Genomic DNA, 23,509 nt, shown 5'->3' on the forward strand with positions numbered 1-23,509 from the left:
TATAATGTTTGCCATTAACAAACAGGAAAGTATTTGCAAAGTTTGTACTCCCTAGGAGCTAGCTGGTTCTTTATGGGCATTATGACTAAATAGTAGAGTTGTCACCTTGTTGTGTTATGTAGAAGAGGCCAAGTAATTTGTTTCTACTTTTACCTGGTAACGGCAACTGAGATGTGATCTTTAGAAATTTCCAAACTTAAATTCATTCATTACTGTGAAAACGTAGCTCTTTGTTAAATGTATCTCTTTAAGAAATAGGTACAATAGGAAACAAATTTTAAAGAAATCTATCTAGGATTGAGGAGGCAAATACATTTCAGTTTGAGTGTGTGCCAACCCTGGTTGAATAGTCTTGGTTGCCTCAAGTACTGTGTTGAATAGACTTCCGCAGTCTCACTCCATTTCAAGAGGAGAATAAGCAGTGTTTGGTTAGTGCTGACTGCCCAGGCTGCAGGAGGTCTGAGAGGCAGCCTAATCGCCTCCAATTTCTGATCCCTGATTTCTCCCCATCACATTTATAAATCATTGTTCCAGCCTTAATCTTTGGTTTACCAACTCTGTCATAATTAGATATTTCTATTGGCTGCGTTCATTATAGACAGCTGAACTTCAAGTATCGTATGGTGCAGTAGAAAATTCCTCTATCTGGGTATTTTTTTTTTTTTTTTTTGAGACGGAGTCTTGCTCTGTCACCCAGGCTGGAGTGCAGTGGCACGATGTCAGCTCACTGCAAGCTCCACCTCCCAGGTCCACGCCATTCTCCTGCCTCAGCCTCCCTAGTAGTTGGGACTACAGGCACCCGCCACCACGCCCGGCTAATTTTTTGTATTTTTAGTAGAGACGGGGTTTCACCGTGTTAGCCAGGATGGTCTCGATCTCCTGACCTCGTGATCCACCCGCCTTGGCCTCCTAAAGTGCTGGGATTACAGGCGTGAGCCACCGTGCCCGGCCCCCTATCTGGGTATTTTAACTACTCAGTTTACTAGAGAGAAATGCTACATTTTATCTCATCCCTAAATTCTTCAGCATGCAGCTCCTGAGAACGAAGACATTCTCCTACATATTCACAGCACCATCATCATACCCAAGAAATTAACAGTAATTTAACAATGTCCTCTCTTACATAGTCTCCTAACCAAACTTGTGCAGTTTCTCCAAAATATCTTTTATAGCTGTTTTTTCCTCAATCAAGCATCCAATCAAAGCTTAGGTTTCACATTCAGTTTTTATATCACTTTAGTCTGTTTTAGTTTAGAACAATCATCCCATCTTTTTTGTTTTAATGACATTGATTTTTGAAGAGGCTGGGCTGGTCGTCTTATAGAATGTCTGCATTTTGGTAGACATTTTTCTCTGTTTCCTCTTGATTAGATTCTGGATAAGGATTTTTGGCAAGAATTCTCTATAGGATTGTATTAGTCGGTTTTCACGTTGCTTATAAAGACATATCCAAGACTGGGTATGTCTACAGGAAAAAGGTTTAATGGACTCACAGTTCCACATAGCTGGGGAGGCCTCACAATTATGGTGGAAGGCAAGGAGAAGCAAGTCATGTCTTACATAAATGGCAGCAGGAAAATAGAGAGCGAACTTGTGCAGGGGAACTGCCCCTTATAAACCCATCAGATCTCATGAGACTTATTCACTATCACGAGAACAGCACGGGAAAGACCTGCCCCCATGATTCAATTACCTCCCACCAGGTACATCCCACAATACATGGGAATTCAAGATGAGATTTGGGTGGGGACAAAGCCAAACCATATCAAGGATCTATGCACTTTGTGTTGCATTACATGAGAACTCACTTACTGCTAGGTTGTCTCATTGTTGGTAGGAGTTTGATGACTTAGTTAAGGTAGAAAATGCTGAATGTCTCCATTGTAAAGATACATTTTCCTCCTTATAATTTGTAAGTAATATGTGGGTTGATATTTTGAGACCTTATGAATGTCTTGTTCCCCAGTGAACTTTCATTACTTCCTTGCTTTTTAAATTAGTCAGGTCTCCTAAATGCATTTAGGCCAATTTTAAGCATACAGGATGAAAACTAAATGTTATTTACATATTTGTTTTCTCATATAACTCAGCCAGATCTGTCATATGCAGGTCACTGTAGGCTATGTCATCAGCTATCACTGGTTATGTCCTAAGAGGCCACTGTTAGGTATTATTCAGTTACGGACATTTAATAGGAATATGTGCTATGCTAACATATTACCTAGATTAAGATCAGATGTATCTTGAACAGCTGTTTCGTTTGCATCTTCATTTTTCTTTGTAAAAGAAGGCAGTTTTTTGGAAAGACTGTCCAGGTGATTATACTGAAAGGAAAAAAAAAAAACTTATTTTAGACTTATACATGGCTGAAATTCAACTGTCACAAATATGTTAAATTAATAAGCAATAATGAAAACGTATTTTTAATGCCCTGAAAATAAAGTTTACAAACTAAAATTCTACAAGAGACTGATTAACCAAATTCTAGCTTTTGTTAACTAGTCATAATTTCCTGTAGTTTCTTCTGAAATTTTCATAGAAATGCAGGGCGTTCTGAACATATGAAAATATTCGCTTTGCTTCAGGGTTTTAATGAACTTTTGGCCAGTGATGGGAAGGTCGGGGCTGTGGTCCTACAGGTAGGCTGAAATAGAACAGGAGAAGAGCGTTCTCCCTCCCTGAGCTTCCAAGAACTCATAATCTCTTAGTGCTATCTTAGCAGCTGATGGGTGAGGAAATTTTAACTGAATAAAAACTTCAAAATGGGTTATCAGAGGACAATCAATGATAGGAAAGATTCTGCCTAAAAAGGCTTAACATAGATGGGAGAGGGTAAGTAATAGTGAGACTGAAAGGCAGGATGGGGGAGTGATAGTAATACATTGCAGAGAACTTCTACTTAGGTGCAAGACCTGAAATTAGTCTTCCTTATCACATGCTTGTGAGAATATGGATTTGAAGGGTACAGGTTAGTCAGCCAGGTCGATGCAGGAAAGAATTAAACAGCATCAGGAAAGACAGATTACATAATAACATATGCAATATACCAAATTTATAAAAACTTTTATTAGATTATAGTTCATTATATTCAATTACCTGAGACTTATATAACTGGTTCAATTCAGATTTAAAAAAGGGTGGTATTATGCCGTTCTTAATATCCATTAGATAATTCTGTGTTGTCTCAATTTCCTTCCTGGTTGATGTTTCCATGATGATGCAAAAGAAGACATAGAATATTTTAAAGTGTTGTTTGTTTGTGCTTTAGCTCTAAATCCCACAAAAATGAATGCAATCACTAACAATAAAACTGACAAGAATTAATTTATTAGATATTTTTGTCAACTTGTTTTGGTTAATTTTCTCTTCTTTTAGAATCAGTCACATTTCCTACTTCAAAAATCAGACTCTCATGTAAGATAAGAAATAATGATACCAGGTGTTAGTTTGATTTTGTAGTTGATCTCAAAAGGCTAAAAACCACATAGCCCTGTAATGGTTAAACTTTTTGAGGTTTTTCAATTCTCTGAGGTTGAAATGAAAGCTAGAGTCTACTGGTTTTCATAATTTCTGTAGCAGTAGTAACAAAAAACCCCAAACAAACCAAAAACAGAAACTTGAGGCATGATTTTGAATAATGTGGTCAGTGGTTATAGAGTTAAAGAAAAGCAATCAGGATAATACTGCTTTCCAATACCAGAACCCCTATGTTGGGGAGACATTATATAGGGAAAGCCAATGAGATGTAAACCTAAGTCATTGGGTAAGAGTCCAGGAGCTTTTAAAGAGGGCTGACTCAACTGGGAAACTTTTCCTTGTCCTTGCCTCATGTCTTTCCCTACTTCCTGAAATATGAATGTGATGGCTGGGGCTGCAGCAATCATTTTGCAACTATGAAGTAAGCTTGAGCATGGAAATGATGTACTAAGAACGATGGAACAGATAAAAAGAAGGAATCTGAATTCCTGATGATGTTGTGGTGCTTCCTACCATCAACTGCCCACCTCTGACTTTTTTCACGTTAGGAAAATAAGCCCCTTTTTAATACAAGCACTGATTTGGAGGTTTTCTGTTAAATGTAGCTGAACTCAATCCTCCCTGAAATAGTTTTCATTTTTAAGTGCTTATTGCACTAAAAAACTTAAGTTTTGCAAAATATTTTACATTTAATCTTAACAATAACCCTGGGAGTTACTATTTTTATCCTCACTTTATGAGTTGAAAAACCAAATCATAGAGAGGTTAAGTAACCTATTCCAAATCACATTACCAATAAAGGGTGGAATCTAAATTAAAACCCAGGTTGCTTGCCTCCAAACCCATGATCTTGACAACTGCACATGCTAGTCAGCCGTCAGTCCCCCAGTGTGAGAGCTAAAAGAGACCTTAGATATTTGGCAGTCCAATTAGCCTCAGTTTATTGATGAGCTAACTGAACTCCTGAAGTAAATGTTACCGAAGTGAAACAACCAGCCAGCATCATACATTCTGTAAGTAATCAAATTGTAACTGACTGGATCGGTGACCAGTGCTCTTATACTAGTTGACCTGTCTGGAAAGATCAGACAGGCATGACCAAAATACAACCTTACTTAAACAACTTTCACTTCCCATTAAAAGTTTCTTATCTCTACTGCCTCACTGGATTCACTCATCGATCTGTGGCAGTCTGGCTGCTGCCCACCACTCTCTTAAAATTATTCTCACAAAAGAAACTAATCAACCTTGTAACTGATAAACTCAAATTCCTTTTTTCATTCCCATTTCTGATTTTTCTACAGCATCTGACATTTGCTGACCAGCTTCTATTTCCTTGAAACTTTCTCTTTCCTTGACCCAGTTCATTTTCCACATTGCCAACACTTGTATTTCTGTGACACTCATCTAACTATATGTTTCACTCTTCTTCTTCAAAAAACTTTCACTGGCTTGCCATTATATACATATAAGTTAAAACTTGAAATTGTTAATCTTTCAAAATTTAAAAAATTTGTATAGATAATACAGGCATATGTACACAGTTTAAAGAACACTCAAGAGTACGTAATAATGAAGTCTCCATCTCATCCTATACCCCATCTCTCAATCTCCTTCCTCTCAGGCAATCACTGTCTCTTGGAGAAGCTTTTAGGGATATTCTGATAATAATGTGCTTCAGGGCACACTACCTTAAAATATGGCACCTTGACACACTGGATATTTTCAGCTGAAGGAATTTGAGAAAATGGCAGAAGCAGGAAAGTTACTCTCACCTTCCCTCTGCTCTTCTTCCCTGAAGCAGGACATAAAACCTAGAAAGGATTTTCTGACCTTCCCCTGAAGCAGCTCATAAGACTCTCTCATGAGAGGTGCCCTTGCAATACCCACAGGAAAGGAGCATCCTTATCTCTGAAGACACAGATGCACAGAGAGGAATCTGAGCAACAGACCTTGCTATAGCCCCCCAGCTTATTACCATTAGATTGTGCTTTTTTGCCCTATCATATTTCTCCATGAGTGTCCATTCTTCATCAAACCTAGCATAAAGACACTCAGGTTTAGCCATTTATTTGGGTCTTCATTTCCTTATAAAGACTGTCATGTCACGCAAAACTTAAGCTATCCTCCCTGCAGACAGTATATCCCTTCTAGTTTTACCTTGTATAGGGGAGGTGACCCATGAGGCTTAAAATCTTATCTCAGCACTCCCCTAACACATTTCACAAGACAACCCTGACATTTTTATGAAGAAACATATTAATCCTGAAGTTATCCTGAAGAGAAGCCATGCAAATGTGTACAATAGGTAGTTTCATAAGTACTGCTACATAGTCCACAAATATATCTGGCTTCTTTTCTCTTTGACAAGACAGCTGGAGTTGAAATCCCCAGCTAGGACTAAAAGGAAACCAAACCATATAATGCTTACAGCACATTCCTCCTGTGAATTATAAGAACCTTGAAAGTTTATGACTGTGTTCTGCATTAAGTTCCAGAATATTTATTAGTATATCAGAATCGCCAAAAGCACATTGAGGGCCTAGAGAGCTTTCTTGCTTAGGAGAGGAAGAGGATCTATCTAATGGTCAAATGGGTTTCCTCAAGAGACAGTGATGTCATCACACAGAGCTGAATGACCACTTGGTAGACATGTTGCAGAAGAGAATCAAATAACATCTGGGTGCCTGGCAGGACTTTTTGGCCTATCCCATTCTCAGTCTATTACTCTGGGCCCTTTCAGGTCCTTATGTGCGTTTTGGGGTATAATTACCTCGTTTTGTCCATCTTTTCTTTCCAGCGTTTTGAGGATGCTGTGTGTCTATGTGAAAGGAAAGGAAAGTATGGTGAAAAGGGGCAATGATTTCAGCTTAAAAACAAAACCAAAAACCCTCACCACTATATGATGAATTATTAATAGTATGGGAGATGAAGGGCTGTGAATTCATTGATGTAGTCACCAAAAGTTATAGCACCTGCATATTGCATTTCCTCAATCACTGCATACCTAATACTAATTAGAACACATTATTGGATTAGCTTACCTCCATGTCTTTTCAAAGAAATCTTTACCAAATGTGTCTGGTGGGCATTTTGGAGGCATAGCCAAAGATTGCTTGAATAAATCAGTTAGGTGAGCTGCAACTTTAAACATAGATGTATTTAACTTTTATCCCCACTTCTTTATAGGGCAACACACAATCAGTACACAATTACTCATTTGAGATGCCTGTTAAGAGCCTATATAGTTAATCTATCATGTGTTTACTAGGACTTACATGACCAAGCTGTAATACAACAGAAAACTAGACTACTTTTATGAAATATCCTACTAGAAAACACACAACTTATAGTCAAAATGTAAAATGCAGTGATATCTCATTTATCCCAAATTATTAGGGGAAGTGGTGTTCTACTTAACTGAATTTCCTCATATCTGAAGCAGCAAACCTTAAAACAAATTAACCATAATATTGAAATTGTTTTTCTGGGTATTTTCCTCCTTCCCGAATCTAAGAACATGATTATAAGACAATGGTTGTTCAACAATTTAGGCAGCGATTCTCAGTTTATTCACAAAACACGATCTTGGTGGGATGTCAATGGGAGATTAAAAAAAGGAAAAGATTTTCATGTTTCACGGTTATATGAGCTTGGGAAACACTGATTTATCCAAGGTTAAATAGGTTTCACTACTTTTCCGCATCTTTAATTAATTAATGTCATTGTGACTCACTAAGAAAATAAGACAATATGAAGCATTATCCAAACTTATTTTAATATGAAACTCATTTTTGGTGGAGTCTTCTCATAGCTGAGTGTTTTAGGAAATACTATGGGAAAATATTGATTTAGGATCATTTTAATTAACATGTCAGGTATGCAACAGCTGTTTATTTCCTGGAACTGTTTGTTTAAAAAATATGTTAGTTTGTATTTCACTTTTGGAAAACCTATGTGTTTTCCTTTGTTGTGCCTGTTCCTTGTCCCAGAGGTTAAAAATTCAAAAGCTACAGTGTAGGGTTGCCAGATAAAGTATAGGGACCCTGGTTAAATTTGAATTTCAAATAAACAAACAACTTTTTATTATAAGTATATCCCAGGCTTCTGGGGACACACTGTGTCTCAGCCTGCTTTGTGTTGCTATAAAATAATACTTGAGGCTGTGTAATTCATAAAGAAAAGAGGTTTCTTTGGCTCACAATTCTGCAGGCTGTGCAAGAAGCATGGTGCGGTCATCTGCTTCTGGTGAGGACCTTAGGCTACTTCCACTCATGGAAGTGGGGGAAGGGGAGCCGGCATGTATAGAGATCACATAACGAAAAAGGAAGCAACAGAGAGAGGGGTGATGCCAGACTCATTTTACCAACCAGCTCTCATGGCAACTAATAGAGTGGGAATTCACTCACCACCAAGAGGACAGAAGGTACCAAGCCATTCATGAGGGATCCACTCCCATGACCCAAACACCTCCCATTAGGCCCCTCCTCCCTCCAACATTGGGGATCAAATTTCTTTTCTTTTTTTTGAGACAGGGTCTTGCTCTGTTGCACAGGCTGGAGTACAGTGGCATGATCTCTGCTCATTGCAACCATCACCTACCAGGTGAAAGCTATCCTCCCACCTCAGTCTCCAGAGTAGTTGGGACCACAGGCATGCACCACCACACCTGACTAATTTTTTTTTGTATTTTCCGTAGAGATGGGGTTTCGCCATGTTGCCCAGGCTGGTCTCCAACACCTGGGCTCAAGAGAACCACCCACTTTGGCCTCCCGAAGTGCTAGGATTACAGGCAAGAGCCACCAGCCCGGGCCTGGGGATCAAATTTCAACATGCGATTTAAAGGGGTCAAACATCCAAACTATAGTGTACTTATAGTAAAAAAAATTATTTGTCATTCATCTAAAATTTAACTAGGCCTTCTTTATTTTTATTCACTAAATCTGGCCACCCTACTACAGGAGTTGCCCAGGGTAAAAGGGTGACCACAGAGTATAGGGACACGGAGACATAGGGGGTTGTGATGGACTCCTGTGATGGTCATTCTAAAGAAGCAGCTGTCAATTATCTTCAGCCAAATTTACTATGTAATAATGTGAGATTTCAAGAAGAGAAAAATCTGGATAAACAACAACAACAATAAAAACAACTGTACAAGCCCACACTGTGGAGGATACTCAGAACCTATCTGTGGGCTGAATGAAGCGCATGGCTGCCAGTTTATGATCTTTGCCATAACGCCAACAAAACAAAACAAAAACCCACCAAATTCCTACTGCCTGTTTGCTGTGAGCTATGAAACCATCTAACCACATTTGTTAGGGCTGTGTATATATACCTCCAAATGAATATTCTTTGAATGAGATTTAAGAGTAAACTACTTGCACTACATATAGTGTAAAACAGTGCAAAGTTTTGGTTATAACAGTGTAGTTGCTCAAAAATTTTGTGTGTGGGAGGGCAGGCTGTTGGTTGGTTGACTGTTTCCTTCCTATATCTTCATTATAGTTGAGGCTAACATAAAAGTCAAATGTCAACATTTTTCACTTAATGGATGAAAGTTAAAGATGAATGAGAGAAAATCATGGTTTTCTAGGATGTCAAAGCTCAGGCAGAACAATACAGGCAGAATGACTTACAAATATAAACCACCACAACACAACATGGCCGATACAAGAATGGAGATATGTACATGGTGTCTTGTTATCAGATAAGAGAATGACCGATAAGTGTATTTAAGATGATTCCTTTGAAACTTGTAAATATACTGCAGAGGAATATTAAATGCAACTTACCTTCAGTAACATGACTTTTTGTAGTTTCCTCCATTTTAGGGAAAGACTGAAATGAAGATAGAATTACTTATGATGATTATATTACTTACAAGACTTACTTTGTTTAGAAACATTCTCTCAAGCTGATCTTTTGTAAAAACTACTATAAAATGAATTAGTTTAAAAATACTGATATAAAATTAATTTTTGTAGGTCATTCTTTCTACTTCACTAATGTCTAAAAATGGAAATGATTTTAACTTGTAAAAATTCCTTTTTCTTCTTCTTTTCTATTTCATTCATTAGTTCATTCAGCATTTCAATAAATATCAATTTCTTTTGAAGACAATAAAAGTTTCATTTAAGGGCCTTGTGAATTATTTATGAAGAGCCTAAAATGTATTTGGAAAATGCAATATATAGAGAAATGGATTTCCACAAAAATTGAAAATTATGAGGAGGGAGCAAATGCTTCATGGAAGTGGCAGAAGCAGCTATTTCTTAGGATATTTTGTCCTGAAACATTTAATATTGAAACAATAGTAAGAACACGGGTATACAAGGCATTTTCTCACCATAACCAGCTTGAGGAGATCAGCAGCATTGCCTCTCTCCTCCTCAGTTCTGGAATCTTTAACCATCATTTCCTGCAGCTCATCTTCTTTCTTTAGAATATAGTTTATGTAATCCTAAATCAGCAGAATAAAATACATAGACAAAAACTAGGAATTAGGAAGAGAGAGATACAAAAATGGTCATCAACTTGAAATATTACAAAAAATGAAGAATATATAGGTTTACAATGCTCAACAACTGTTTACTAGTCAAACAACCTGAAAAGACTTTTTCTTAATATGTTAATAGGAAAAACCTGAAAAGTGCAAAAGCAAAGCTTTAAGGGCCACAGGATAGAACTGCATGGGGGCCTCAGAGAGGCCCTGTTTCTAACTGTGCACTTAAGTGTCCTCATCAATAAAATGGACAGAATTGGGTTAGATGATGTGTAGGATCCTTTCAGGTACAGTTTTTTTATTTTACCTGTAAATGGAATTTGCCTAGTTCATGTCTTTGCTTCGAAGAGAAACGAACTTTATTTTTTTCATAAGTATTTGATCAATTTCTATAACTAATAATACCCTGCTCTGTGCCAGGTGCTAGGTATATAACCATAAACAAAACACATATAATCCCTGTACTGAGGGAGTTAACAAACTTGAGATGTTATAGACATGATCATACAATTAACTATGTATTTACAAATTCTTAGACCACTTCCAAAGCCTTTTACTCTGTGGACAAACATATTAATATGTAGTTCTGTCTTTTTCCAGTGGTCACTATCTCAGTTTTCTATACAGTGACAAAGATGGAGGGCACTATATAGTAATCACTTACAAAAAATTCTTACTTTTTCAATGTCTTTGGGGCTTCTTAATAATTTCTACACCTTATGGGAACCATTAAATATTTTCTACCTCTCAACCCTCTACTCTGTGACATCCTTGTGTTGCACTAGACAAATATTGGTAGAATTACATAATTTCAGGTTTCTTAGGAAACCAAAAGCAACGATTGCTCTGTTTCTGATTCTTTTGGGTCAGGTTACCTAGATTCCATTACCTTAAGGGAAACCTGCAGCCTCAGTTTCACCTCATTCTTTATGACCTCATGCTGAATGAATTGGCGCATCTGTAGCACACTGGGGCTCTCGAGTATGGCACCCGGGGCACTCACTAGCTGTTTGGACTCAATGCAAAGGCCTTTCCAAATCTGAGTACCAAACGGAGGTCCTGGAGTTTTTTTCTGTTAACAAAACAAAGCAATAACACCACCAAAGAAATCAGAACGTTTTCACATTCAAATTTTTTTTAACTGTTCATTTATTACATAGATATCATAATAACTTTTTAGGGACACAGTGGTGAAAAAAAATCCTTAACCTCAAAAAGTTCTGCAAATATAAGGAAAATCGATAACAGAACTGGGCATGCTTTCCTCTTTATTTATGTTACCAAGATACTGGATATTTAAAAATCCTGTTGCATGGTGTCCTGGGTAGGATGTAGAAGAGTGCTAAGCAATGTAATAGCAGCCTAGCTTATGACAAATGGATGTGGCTATTTCTTAGTACCCACAAGTAGCTGAAGACATCTGGAACTGAGCAGTCTTTCACTTTCTGGTTCTGTGTTGATTTTGACCTAGAAAGATTCTTTGCAAGAGAAATAATTCCATAGATCTGGGCCATCTTTGAGCTTAATCTAGATTAAGCATGCCTCCAGAGTCTGAGGATCCCTGGGGCAGAAAAATCTACCTTAGAGTAAACTCACACTATATGTTATACTTGTGATCGATTTTCAGGAATAGTGTGCTTTGCTGCCCTACTATGTTCTCAGGTGTGCTGGATGTGCTTCATTTCAAAAGGCCTGGCCTGTGACAGCCACTTAGGGGCTTTGCAGGCCTGTGCCACTCCTACCAGATGTAGAAGGTCAGAGCATAAGGGTTTCAGAGGATGAGAATAAACTTCCTTCAATAATCTTAGATGTGGCATACCCTTTGTCATCATGTAGTACTTAAAATTTGGATATAGCCTTAGTGTGCCATTTGGTGTGACCTCCTCATTTTCAGAGAAGGATATGGAGACCCAGTGTGACTTGTCCAAGATCCCACTTTAATAAGGGGTAGAATCAGGACCAGAATTCAAGTCACCTTCATATTACCATGTTGACTATAGTCACCAAATTTAACCACAGGGCTAGGAGGTCATTGTAATCTTAAATGTTCATCATTTGTGTTTGCTATTACAAGGTTTAGTGTAGGACAGCAAAAATGATGACAATCAAAAACATTATCTCAATTAACACTACTATCAATCTCTGATCATACCATCAATAGCTTCACTGATTTAATTATTTAACACCTGACAATATGTTGGACATGTGACATAAATTGCTTGTAAAATGAAATGGTAAATTATGCAAGATGCAGGACTTCATTGATTCTTACCCAAGATATTTTATTTTTAAAAAAAATTTAGCTGGAGCTTCTCTTAACTGACATAATTACAATGTTTACTTTCTAACACTGCAATTGCAAATGTGCGTAAAATCCTTCATATTATTCTTAGATGGTCAGTTCGTGCATTTTTAATATATGAAGAAAAAAAGGGAGAGTAAAAGGCACAAAATTGTGTGTTAAAATTAACAAATAAGAAATGAGAGAAGGAAAGATTTCTGTATGATATAATATCAGTAATTCCATGACAGAGGTGTAACCTGGCTTACTCAGAAAGAATGTTTGCATATTATAGGAAGATGTTCAAGCCTGCAATACAGGATAAAAGAAATAAAACTGAAATGAGCTAGCCAGGAGTATTCCTCTGAAATGTTGTTGCCACATCTACAAATGTTAGAATCTTCAAATATAAAACTCCTTGAGCACATTAAAAATTTACATAAGAATGAAAATATATGAATATATGGGAGGAGACTTAAGACTCTGGTCCATTGCCCTTGGATGGATATATACGCTAATAAAATGACTTTTTAGAAGAAATTATATACCTCAACTGAGGGAAATGTTTCCCATGACCTTGACCGGAGATTAGGAGGGACAATTGTATCTTCCTTTTTTACTTGCCATGGTGATGCTTCACGGAAAGGGCGAAGGACTGTGATGGTTAGGGTGCCTGGTTCAAAGAAAGTTGTCAGAAGACCATTACCCATTGAAAGTACTCAGAGAAAATGAAAACGCATTGACTAAATTCAACAAGCTCTTTTTGAACAGACTTAGACATGAAAGATTAATGAGACACAATGACTATACTTAGGAACCTTACGATCAAATAAGAAGGATGAAGCTTTTAGTCACTGTGACACCTAGAGACTGGATTTAGATCACCTGGAAGTATTCATTGACACTTCATCGTCCCTCATCAACCACATACAAGTTCTGTCAGTTCTCCCAATAAACTTGTTGAGTCCATCTTTTTCCCTCTCTGTGAACCCTACTTTATGTGCCTCAAAAAGATCCTGCTCCAGACTACAGCAAAAACTGGTTTTGCCACCTATATATACTCTGTGAATGAACCTTCCCTTGCAGTCAGGGTGACTGATTATGTTAGTCCACGATGAAAACTCTTTTTTGCCTTCACATCGCTCATGAGATAAAAGATGGTCCTTAACATTCTTTTGCCTCTACCTCAACTTGTACTGTTCTTCCCCTCTGTGCTTCAGCTACTTTGGCCTTTCCCCCAACCCATGTTTTCCAATGCTTTATGCTTTCTCCTTTATGTTTTCTTTTCCAAAAAAGCTCTCTCTCTTACCTTAATTAACCATTACCTACCCACTAGCTCTTGGCTCAGGTGTCTTCAGGGAAGCCTTCTTGACTATGTCAGTTTCTTCTGTTAGATTCTCTCATAGAACTATGTTCTTTCCCCTCGTAGACCTTATCCCAACTTATAATCATACAGTTGTGTGACTTTATAATTAACATCTATCTCTCCCAGTAACCTAAGAGCTCCACTGAAACAGGGTCCATGCCTGTTTTAGTTCACCATTGTATTCCTAACACCCAGCCAGTGTTTAGTACATGGTGGTTTGCCAAGTAGAGGCTAGTTAAATGACTAACAAACCAATGTGAGATGAATTCTTATTCTCCCACAGTTCCATACATGCACCACACTGACTGGGGGTCAGTCAGAGTCCCCCATGTTCCACATTCACAAAGAGCAAGGTGTATTAATGTCATGCACATATGCATTGATAAACTAAAAGTTATAAGGGCACAGAAATGCAGGCATATTTATAAATGCACACAAAATGTATCCCAAAACACAGAAAAAAGATGAAATAACACACACACACACACACACACACATAAACCTAGGCACAGCACATAGGTTTTGTACACAGATAATATGTAGGCTTATATCTATATTTAAATACACATATTAAATATATTGGATGGTTCTTACTTAATGTGATATGTATCTCTAGCCTCTGGTAACACACCAATTTCTTTGAAGTTGATGAAAACAACGTAAGTACCCAATGAATATAGCTTATATAACTTACCGGGTATTTCAGGTTGGCATTATAACTCACCTATCAATTTCATCAAAGCAATATCTTCAAAATGACAAAAAATGAATTTACAAGAGATATCTCACTGTTCTTTGTTTTTTCTTACCAAGATGAAATGAACTCGTAAATCAGAACTTTGGTACATACCTAAACACAGATACAAATCTGCGTATAGGAGAAGAGGGATACATACTCAGCGTATGCAGATTGGTGCTCAGATGTATCTTGATATACACCTAAATTCAAGTAGCTATATAAATAAGTTGACATGACTTATTCATGTCAACTTATTTCTGCTCTACTTTCCAAAGTAGAGCAGAAAAGTGAGCAAAGCGGAAAAAGTAAGATGACATGAAGATAGACTGGATAGTAAGGAAGATGAGAATTGGCAAAGAGACACCGTGCATTCCAGACAGTATGGGTCCTCTACCTGGCTGTTCCTGCACTGGCTCTTGGAGAACAACAGTATTTGATTCTTTATATGCCAAAGATAGATATTCTTCTATGTCACTGTCTCGAAGAAGTTCCATTCCTGATCCATCAGCATACATAACAAAAAACCTATTTGAAGAAATAAAAATATAATCACTTCAAGTATTCCGTTAAAATTCTCCTTGAACTCAGAATTAAAAGTAAAATTATAGTATTATTATTTTACCTGGGGACATGTTCACCATAGATTTGCTGATGATTCTTTTCAAGGTGCATAGAGGACAGACTATCATATCCCTCAGTTTTCTCATTTAGATCATCTTCCAATTTTTTTTCAGGTAATATAGTTGATATGCTACCATCAGCCATGACCTAAGGGATAAAGTATGTAAGCAACTAAAAGAAAAGAAAGTCATAATGCTTATACTTCTGCTGTTCCAATTTGAGAAAACAGATGATTTGGTGGGTTTACTCACAAAATTGGAGATGTTTATTTGCAAGGTATTGTTTACTAAGTAGAGACTGCATTAATAAAAGTAAAAACCTAGCAGCATAACTCTACTTATAAATGACACCTAGAACAGGAACACAGACTGAAACATATTCAGAATGAAGTGAATAGGATGGGGAGGATACTCCAAACCTCATACTATGAAGATAGGTTCAAGAAATTGGGAATTTAAACATGGAGGAATGGGTACTCATGCAATAGTTGTCTTGAATTATTTGCAAGGACCTTTGCATGGAAGGGGCTTATAATCTGGGATGTCAAACACACAATTGTGGCTCATGGGTAGAATACATTGGGAAATAGATTTAGTATGAATATGAGAAAAAATGTTCTAGTCCTTTATTACTGTCTAAATATGGCACGGGTCTCTCCAGGAAGGGGTGTGATTCATGCTGCAAGACCACTGAAGGGGATGCCCAAGAGGAGTATCAATGCCCAGAAAAATGCTTGGCTTAGAGGGTTTTGAGCTTTAAGTTTCTACTTCAATTTGCTGTAAATTGAAATTTGTCAGTTTGAACTCATGCTGTGAAGAGTTTCAGTTACTTAGCAACGAAAAAATAAGCTGGATCAGGGCTACATATCAAAACAAAGTTAGGAATTCTGTTGTATAACTCCAAATCTAAAAAATAACTTCATACCTACTAGCTGATAGACAAAATTTCACTGTTGAATGAGAAGTAAAAAAAAAAAAGAAAAAACAAAGAAAAAAGATAAATGCCTAGAGCAATGGTTGGCAAATCTTTTTTGTCACAGGCACAATAGTAAATATTTTAGAGTTTGAGTTTGCAGGCCATACATTCTCTGTTGCAGCTACTCAACTGCCATTATTGTGCAAAGCAGCCACAGACAGTATGTAAACAAATGAGCATGACTGTGTTCCAATAAAACTTTATAAAACGACATTGAAATTTGTATTTCCTATAATTTTATTGTGTCTTCTTCTTTTGCTTTTTCAAAAACCATTTACGCATATATGAAACCATTTTTAGTTCATGGGCTATAGATAAACAAGTGGCCATGGTTTGCCAATTCCTGACCTAGAGGTGAGGGGATAGTCGTGGTGTTGAAAGACAAAGAAGCAAATATTTTCTCCCATTCTGTAGGTTGTCTGTTTAGTCAGTTGATAGTCTGTTGATAGTTTCTTTTGCTGTACAGAAGCTTTTTAGTTTAATTAGGTCCCATTTGTCAGTTTTTGCTTTCGTTGCAATTGCTTTTGGTGTCTTTGCCATGAAGTCTTTGCCAGAGTCTGTGACCAGAATGGTATTTTCTGGGTTTTCTTCAAGGGTTTTTGTAGTTTAGGTTTTACATTTAAGTCTTTAATACATCTTGAGACAATTGTTGTACATGGTGTAAGGAAGGGGTCTAGTTTCAACCTTCTGCATATAGCTAGCCATTTATCCCAGTACCATTTATTGACTAGGGAGTCCTTTCCTCATTGCTTATTTTTGTTGGTTTTGTTGAAGATCAGATGATTGTAGGTGTGCAACTTTATATCTGGGCTCTCTATTCGGTTTCATTGTTCTATGCATCTGTTTTAGTACTGGTATCATGCTATTTTGGTTATTGCAGCCCTGTAGTACAGCTGAAGTTGGGTAATGTGATGCCTCAACCTTTGTTCTTTTTGCTTAGGATTGCTTTGGCTATTTGGGCTCTTTTTTTGGTTCCATGTGAATTTTAGAATAGCTTTTTCTAATTCTGTGAAGAATGTCATTGGTACTGTGATAGGAATAGTCTTGAATCTGTAAATTGCTTTGGGCAGTATGGCCATTTTAACAATATTGATTGTTCCTATCCATGATCATGGAATGTTTTCCCATTTGGTTGTGTCATCTCTGATTTATCAATGTTTTGTAATTCTCAGTGTAGAGAACTTTCACCTCCCTGGTTAGCTGTATTCTTAGGTATTTTATTTTTTGGTGGCTATTGTGAATAGGATTGTGTTCTTTTATTATTATTATTATACTTTAAATTCTAGGGCACATGTGCGTGCAGGCTTGATACATAGGTATACATGTGCCATATTGGTTTGCTGCACCCATCAACCCGTCATTTACATTAGGGATTTTCCTAATGCTATCCATCCCCCAGCCTCCTACCCCCTGACAGTCCCCCATGTGTGATGTTCCCCGCCCTGTGTCCAAGTGTTCTCATTGTTCAATTCCCACCTATGAGTGAGAACATGTGGTGTTTTGTTTTCTGTCCTTGTGACAGTTTTCTGAGAATGATGTTTCCAGTTTCATCCATGTCCCGGCAAAGGACATTAACTAATCCTTTTTTATGTCTGCATAGTATTCCATGGTGTATATGTGCCACATTTTTTAAATCCAGTCTATCATTGATGGATATTTGGGTTGGTTCCCAGTCTTTGCTATTGTTAATAGTGCGGCAGTAAACATACGTGTGCATGTATCTTTATAGTAGCATGATTTATAATCCTTTGGGTGCATACCCAGTAATGGGATTGCTGGGTCAAATGATATTTCTGGTTCTAGGGCCTTGAGGAATCACCATACCATCTTCCACAATGGTTGAACTAGTTTACACTCCCACCAACTGTAAAAGCGTTCCTATTTCTCCACATCCTCTCCAGCATCTGTTGTTTCCTGACTTTTTAATGAATGCCATTCTAACTGGCATGTGATGGTATCTCATTGTGGTTTTGATTTGCATTTCTCTGATGACCATGATGATGAGCATTTTTTCATGTGTCTGTTGGCTGCATAAATGTCTTCTTTTGAGAAGTGTCTGTTCGTATCCTTTGCCCACTTTTTGATGGGGTTGTTTTTTTCTTGTAAATTTGTTTAAGTTCTTTGTAGATTCTGGATATTAGCCCTTTGTCAGATGAGTAGATTGCAAAAATTTTCTCCCATTCTGTAGGCTGCCTGTTCACTCTGATGGTAGTTTCTTTTGCCATACAGCAGCTCTTTAGTTTAATTATATCTCATTTGTCTATTTTGGCTTTTGTTGCCATTGTTTTTGGTGTTTTAGTCATGAAGTACTTGCCCATGCCTATGTCCTGAATGGTATTGCCTAGGTTTTCTTCTAGCGTTTTTATGGTTTTAGGTCTAACATTTAAGTCTTTAATCCATCTTGAATTAATTTTTGTCTAAGGTGTAAGGAAGGGATCCAGTTTCAGCTTTCTACATATGGCTAGCCAGTTTTCCCAGCATCATTTATTAAACAGGGAATCCTTTCCCCATTTCTTATTTTTGTCAGGTTTGTCAAAGATCAGATGTTTGTAGATGTGTGGTGTTATTTCTGAGGCCTCTGTCCTGTTCCATTGGTCTATATCTCTGTTTTGATACCAGTACCATGCTGTTTTGGTAACTGTAGTCTTGTAGTATAGTTTGAAGTCAGGTAGCATGATGCCTCCAGCTTTGTTCTTTTTGCTTAGGATTGTCTTGGCAATGCGGGCTCTTTCTTGGTTCCATATAAACTTTAAAGTAGTTTTTTCCAATTCTGTGAAGAAAGTCATTGGTAGCTTGATGGGGATGGCATTGAATCTATAAATTACCTTGGGCAGTATGGCCATTTTCACAATATTGATTCTTCCTATCCATGAGCATGGAACATTCTTCCATTTGTTTGTGTCCTCTTCTATTTAGTTAAGCAGTGGTTTGTAGTTCTCCTTGAAGAGGTCCTTCACATCCTTTATAAGTTGGATTCCTAGGTATTTTATTCTCTTTGTAGCAATTGTGAATGGTGGTTCACTCATGTTTGGCTCTCTGTTTGTCCGTTATTGATGTATAGGAATGCTTGTGATTTTTGCACATTGATTTTGTATCTTGAGATTTGCTGAAGTTGCTTATCAGCTTAAGGAGATTTTGGGCTGAGATGATGGGGTTTTCTAAATATACAGTCATGTCATCTGCAAACAGGGACAATTTGACTTCCTCTTTTCCTAATTGAATACCCTTTATTTCTTTCTCTTGCCTGATTGCCCTGGCCAGAACTTCCGACACTATGTTGAATAGGAGTGGTGAGAGAGGGCATCCTTGTCTTGTGCCGGTTTTCAAAGGGACTGCTTCCAGTTTTTGCCCATTCAGTATGATATTGGCTGTGGGTTTGTCATAAATAGCTCTTATTAGTTTGAGATACATTACATCAATACCTAGTTTATTGAGAGTTTTTAGCATGAAGGGCTGTTGAATTTTGTTGAAGGCCTTTTCCGCGTCTATTGAGATAATCATGTGGTTTTTGTTGTTGGTTCTGTTTATGTGATGGATTATGCTTAATGATTTGTGTATGTTGAACCAGCCTTGCATCCTGTGAATGAAGCCGACCTGAACATGGTGGATAAGGTTTTGATGTGCGGTTGGATTCAGTTTGCCAGTATTTTATTGAAGATTTCACATCGATGTTCATCAGGGATATTGGTCTAAAATTCTCCTTTTTTGTTGTGTCTCTGCCAGGCTTTGATGTCAGGATGATGTTGGCCTCATAAAACAAGTTAGGGAGGATTCCCTCTTTTTCTATTGATTGGAATAGTTTCAGAAGGAATGGTACCAGGTTCTCTTTGTGCCTGTGGTAGAATTCAGCTGTGAATCTGTCTGGTCCTGGACTTTTTTTGGCTGGTAGGCTATTAATTATTGCCTCAATTTCAGAGCCTGTTATTGGTCTATTCAGAGATTCAACTTCTTCCTGGTTTAGGCTTGGGAGGGTGTATGTGTCCAGGAATTTAACCATTTCTTCTAGATTTTCTAGTTTATTTGCGTAGAGGTGTTTATAGTATTCTCTGATGGTAGTTTGTATTTCTGTGGGATCCGTGGTGATATCTCTTTTATCATTTTTTATTGTGTCTATTTGATTCTTCTCTCTTTTCTTCTTTATTAGTCTTCCTAATGGTCTATCAATTTTGTTGATCTTTTCAAAAAACCAGCTCCTGGCAATTCATTGATTTTTTTGAAGGGTTTTTTGTGTTGCTATCTCTTTCAGTTCTGCTCTGATCTTAGTTATTTCTTGCCTTCTGCTAGCTTTTGAATTTGTTTTCTCTTGCTTCTCTAGTTCTTTTAATTGTGATGTTAGGGTGCTGATTTTAGATATTTCCTGCTTTCTCTCATGGGCATTTAGTGCTACGAATTTCCCTCTACACACTGCTTTAAATGTGTCCCAGAGATTCTGGTATGTTGTGTCTTTGTTCTCATTGGTTTCAAAGAACATCTTTATTGCTGCCTTTATTTTGTTATTTACCCAGTAGTCATTCAGGAACAAGTTGTTAAGTTTCCATATAGTTGTGTGGTTTTGAGTGAGTTTCTTAATCCTGAGTTCTAATTTGATTGCACTGTGGTCTGAGAGACAGTTTGTTGTGATTTCTGTTCTTTTACATTTGCTGAGGAGTGCTTTACTTCCAATTATGTGGTCAATTTTAAAATAAGTGTGATGTGGTGCTGAGAAGAATGTATATTCTGTTGATTTGGGGTGGAGAGTTCTGTAGATGTCTATTAGTTTTGCTTGGTGCAGAACTAAGTTCAAGTCCTGGATATCCCTGTTAACCTTCTGTCTCATTGATCTGTCTAATATTGACAGTGGGGTGTTAAAATCTCCCATTACTATTGTGTGGGAGTCTAAGTCTCTTTGTAGGTCTCTAAGGACTTGCTTTATGAATCTGGGTGCTCCTGTATTGGGTGCATATATATTTAGAATAGTTAGTTCTTGTTGAATTGATCCCTTTACAATTATGTAATGGCCCTCTTTGTCTCTTTTGATCTTTGTTGGTTTAAAGTCTGTTTTATCAGAGACTAGGATTGCAACCTCTGCTTTTTTTTTTTTCTTTCCATTTGCTTGGTAGATCTTCCTCTATCCCTTTATTTTGAGCCTATGTGTGTCTTTGCACATGAGGTGGGTCTCCTGAATGCAGCACACTGATGGGTCGTGACTCTTTATCCAATTTGCCAGTCTATCTCTTTTAATTGGGGCATTTAGCCCATTTACATTTAAGGTTAATATTGTTATGTGTGAATTTGATCCTGTCATTATGATGTTAGCTGGTTATTTTGCCCATTAATTGATGCAGTTTCTTCATAGCATAGATGGTCTTTACAATTTGGCATGTTTTTGTAGTAGCTGGTACTGGTTGTTTCTTTCCATGTTTAGTGCTTCCTTCGGGTGCTCTTGTAAGGCAGGCCTAGTGGTAACAAAATCTCTCAGCATTTGCTTGTCTGTAAAGGATTTTATTTCTCCTTCACTTATGAAGCTTAGTTTGGCTGGATATGAAATTTGGGGTTGAAAACTCTTTTCTTTCAGAATGTTGAATATTGGCCCCCACTCTCTTCTGGCTTGCAGGGTTTCTGCCAAGAGATCCACTGTCAGTCTGATGGGCTTCCCTTTGTGGTAACTCGACCTTTCTCTCTGGCTGCCATTAACATTTTTTCCTTCATTTCAACCCTGGTGAATTTGACACTTGTGTCTTGGGGATGCTCTTCTCGAGGAGTATCTTTGTGATGTTCTCTGTATTTCCTGAATTTGAATGTTGGCCTGCCTTGCTAGGTTGAGGAGTTCTCCTGGATAATATCCTGAAGAGTGTTTTCCAACTTGGTTCCATTCTCCCTATCACTTTCAGGTCCATCAGTCAAACATAGATTTCATCTTTTCACATAGTCCTGTATTTCTTGGAGGCTTTGTTTGTTTCTTTTTACTCTAAATTTCTTTTCTCACTTTATTTCATTAATTTGATCTTCAATCACTTATACCCTTTCTTCCACTTGATCAAATCAGCTATTGAAGCTTGTGCATGTGTCATGAAGTTCTCATGCCACGGTTTTCAGCTCCATGAGGTCATTTAATGTCTTCTCTACATGGTTTATTCTACTTAGCCATTCGTCTAAGCTTTTTTCAAGGTTTTTAGCTTCCTTGTGATGGGTTTGAACATGTTCCTTTAGCTCAGAGAAGTTTGTTATAACTGACCTTCTGAAGCCTACTTCTGTCAACTCGTCAAAGTCAGTCTCCATCCAGCTTTGTTCTGTTGCTGGCGAGGAGCTGTGATCCTTTGGAGGAGAAGCACTCTGATTTTTAGAATTTTCAGCTTTTCTGCTCTGGTTTCTCCCCACCTTTGTGGTTGTATCTACCTTTGGTCTTTGATGTTGGTGACCTACAGATGGGGTTTTGGTGTAGATGTCCTTTTTGTTGATGCTGATACTATTCCTCTCTGTTTGTTAGTTTTCCTTCTAATAGTCAGGTCCTTCAGCTGCAGGTCTGTTGGAGTTTGCTGGATGCCTGGGTATCACTAGTGGAGGCCGCAGAACAACAAATATTGCAGAACTGCAAATATTGCTGCCTGATCCTTCCTCTGGAAGCTTCGTCCCAGAGGGGCACCTGCCTATATGAGGTGTCTGTTGGCCCCTACTGGGAGGTGTCTCCCAGTTAGGCTACACGGGGGTCATGGACCCACTTGAGGAGGCAGTGTGTCCCTTCTCGGAGTTCAAACGCCATGTTGGGAGAACCACTGCTCTCTTCAGAGCTGTCAGACAAGGATGTTTAAGTCTGCAGAAGTTGTCTGCTGCCTTTCATTCAGCTAAACCCTGCCCACAGAGGTGGAGTCTAGAGGCAGTAGGCCTTGCTGAGCTGCGGTGGGCTTTGCCCATTTCGAGCTTCCTGGCTGCTTTGTTTACCTACTCAAGCCTCAGCAATGGCGGACGCCCCTCCCCCAGCCAGGCTGCTGCCTCACAGTTCGATCTCAGGCTGCTGTTTAGCAGTCAGCAAGGCTCCTTGGGCGTGAGATCCACCGAGCCAGGCATGGGAGAGAATCTCCTTATCTGTTGGTTGCTAAGACCATTGGAAAAGCACAGTATTTGGGCAGGAATGTCCTGTTTTTCCAGGTACAGTTTGTCCTGGTTTCCCTTGGCTAGGAAAGGGAAATCCCCTGACACCTTGCACTTCCCAGGTGAGGCAATGCCCTGACCTGCTTCATCTTGCCCTCCGTGGGCTGCACCCACTGTCCAACTGGTCCCAGTGAGATGAACCAGGTACTTCAGTTGGAAATGCAGAAATCACCCATCTTCTGTGTTGATCACACTGGGAGCTGCAGATTGGAGCTGTTCCTATTCAGCCATCTTCAGGATTGTGTTCTTGATTTGGCACTCAGCTTGGATGTTGGTTCACTTCCCCACTTTCAACCCTACTGTATCCTTCTTACCATCTTACTCTGTGACTACTCGAAGAAACTTGCCTTCTGTCTTGTGTTTGCTCTGACTTCAACTTGGATAAGGACCATTGCCACATCATTCTTTATGTTGGCA

At 38.2% G+C, this 23,509-nt stretch overlaps 1 protein-coding gene across 2 annotated transcripts in view; it reads right to left on the minus strand.

The window, feature by feature from the left end:
• Positions 1–23,509, minus strand: part of SPAG17 (sperm associated antigen 17) — a 231,618-nt gene that overhangs the window by 28,028 nt on the left and 180,081 nt on the right. For both annotated transcript variants that reach the window (XM_057302678.2, XM_034929773.3), the window contains exons 33-42: positions 14,991–15,136; positions 14,763–14,893; positions 12,812–12,936; positions 10,872–11,054; positions 9,827–9,940; positions 9,273–9,318; positions 6,522–6,621; positions 6,251–6,298; positions 3,097–3,196; positions 2,222–2,324 (exon numbers count right to left, since the gene is read on the minus strand). In XM_057302678.2, coding sequence (XP_057158661.2) covers positions 2,222–2,324; positions 3,097–3,196; positions 6,251–6,298; positions 6,522–6,621; positions 9,273–9,318; positions 9,827–9,940; positions 10,872–11,054; positions 12,812–12,936; positions 14,763–14,893; positions 14,991–15,136 — 1,096 coding nt within the window. The remainder of the gene's footprint in view (positions 1–2,221; positions 2,325–3,096; positions 3,197–6,250; positions 6,299–6,521; positions 6,622–9,272; positions 9,319–9,826; positions 9,941–10,871; positions 11,055–12,811; positions 12,937–14,762; positions 14,894–14,990; positions 15,137–23,509) is intronic.

The sequence above is a fragment of the Pan paniscus genome, chromosome 1 (genome assembly GCF_029289425.2).
Source record: "Pan paniscus chromosome 1, NHGRI_mPanPan1-v2.0_pri, whole genome shotgun sequence".
NCBI lineage: Eukaryota > Metazoa > Chordata > Mammalia > Primates > Hominidae > Pan > Pan paniscus.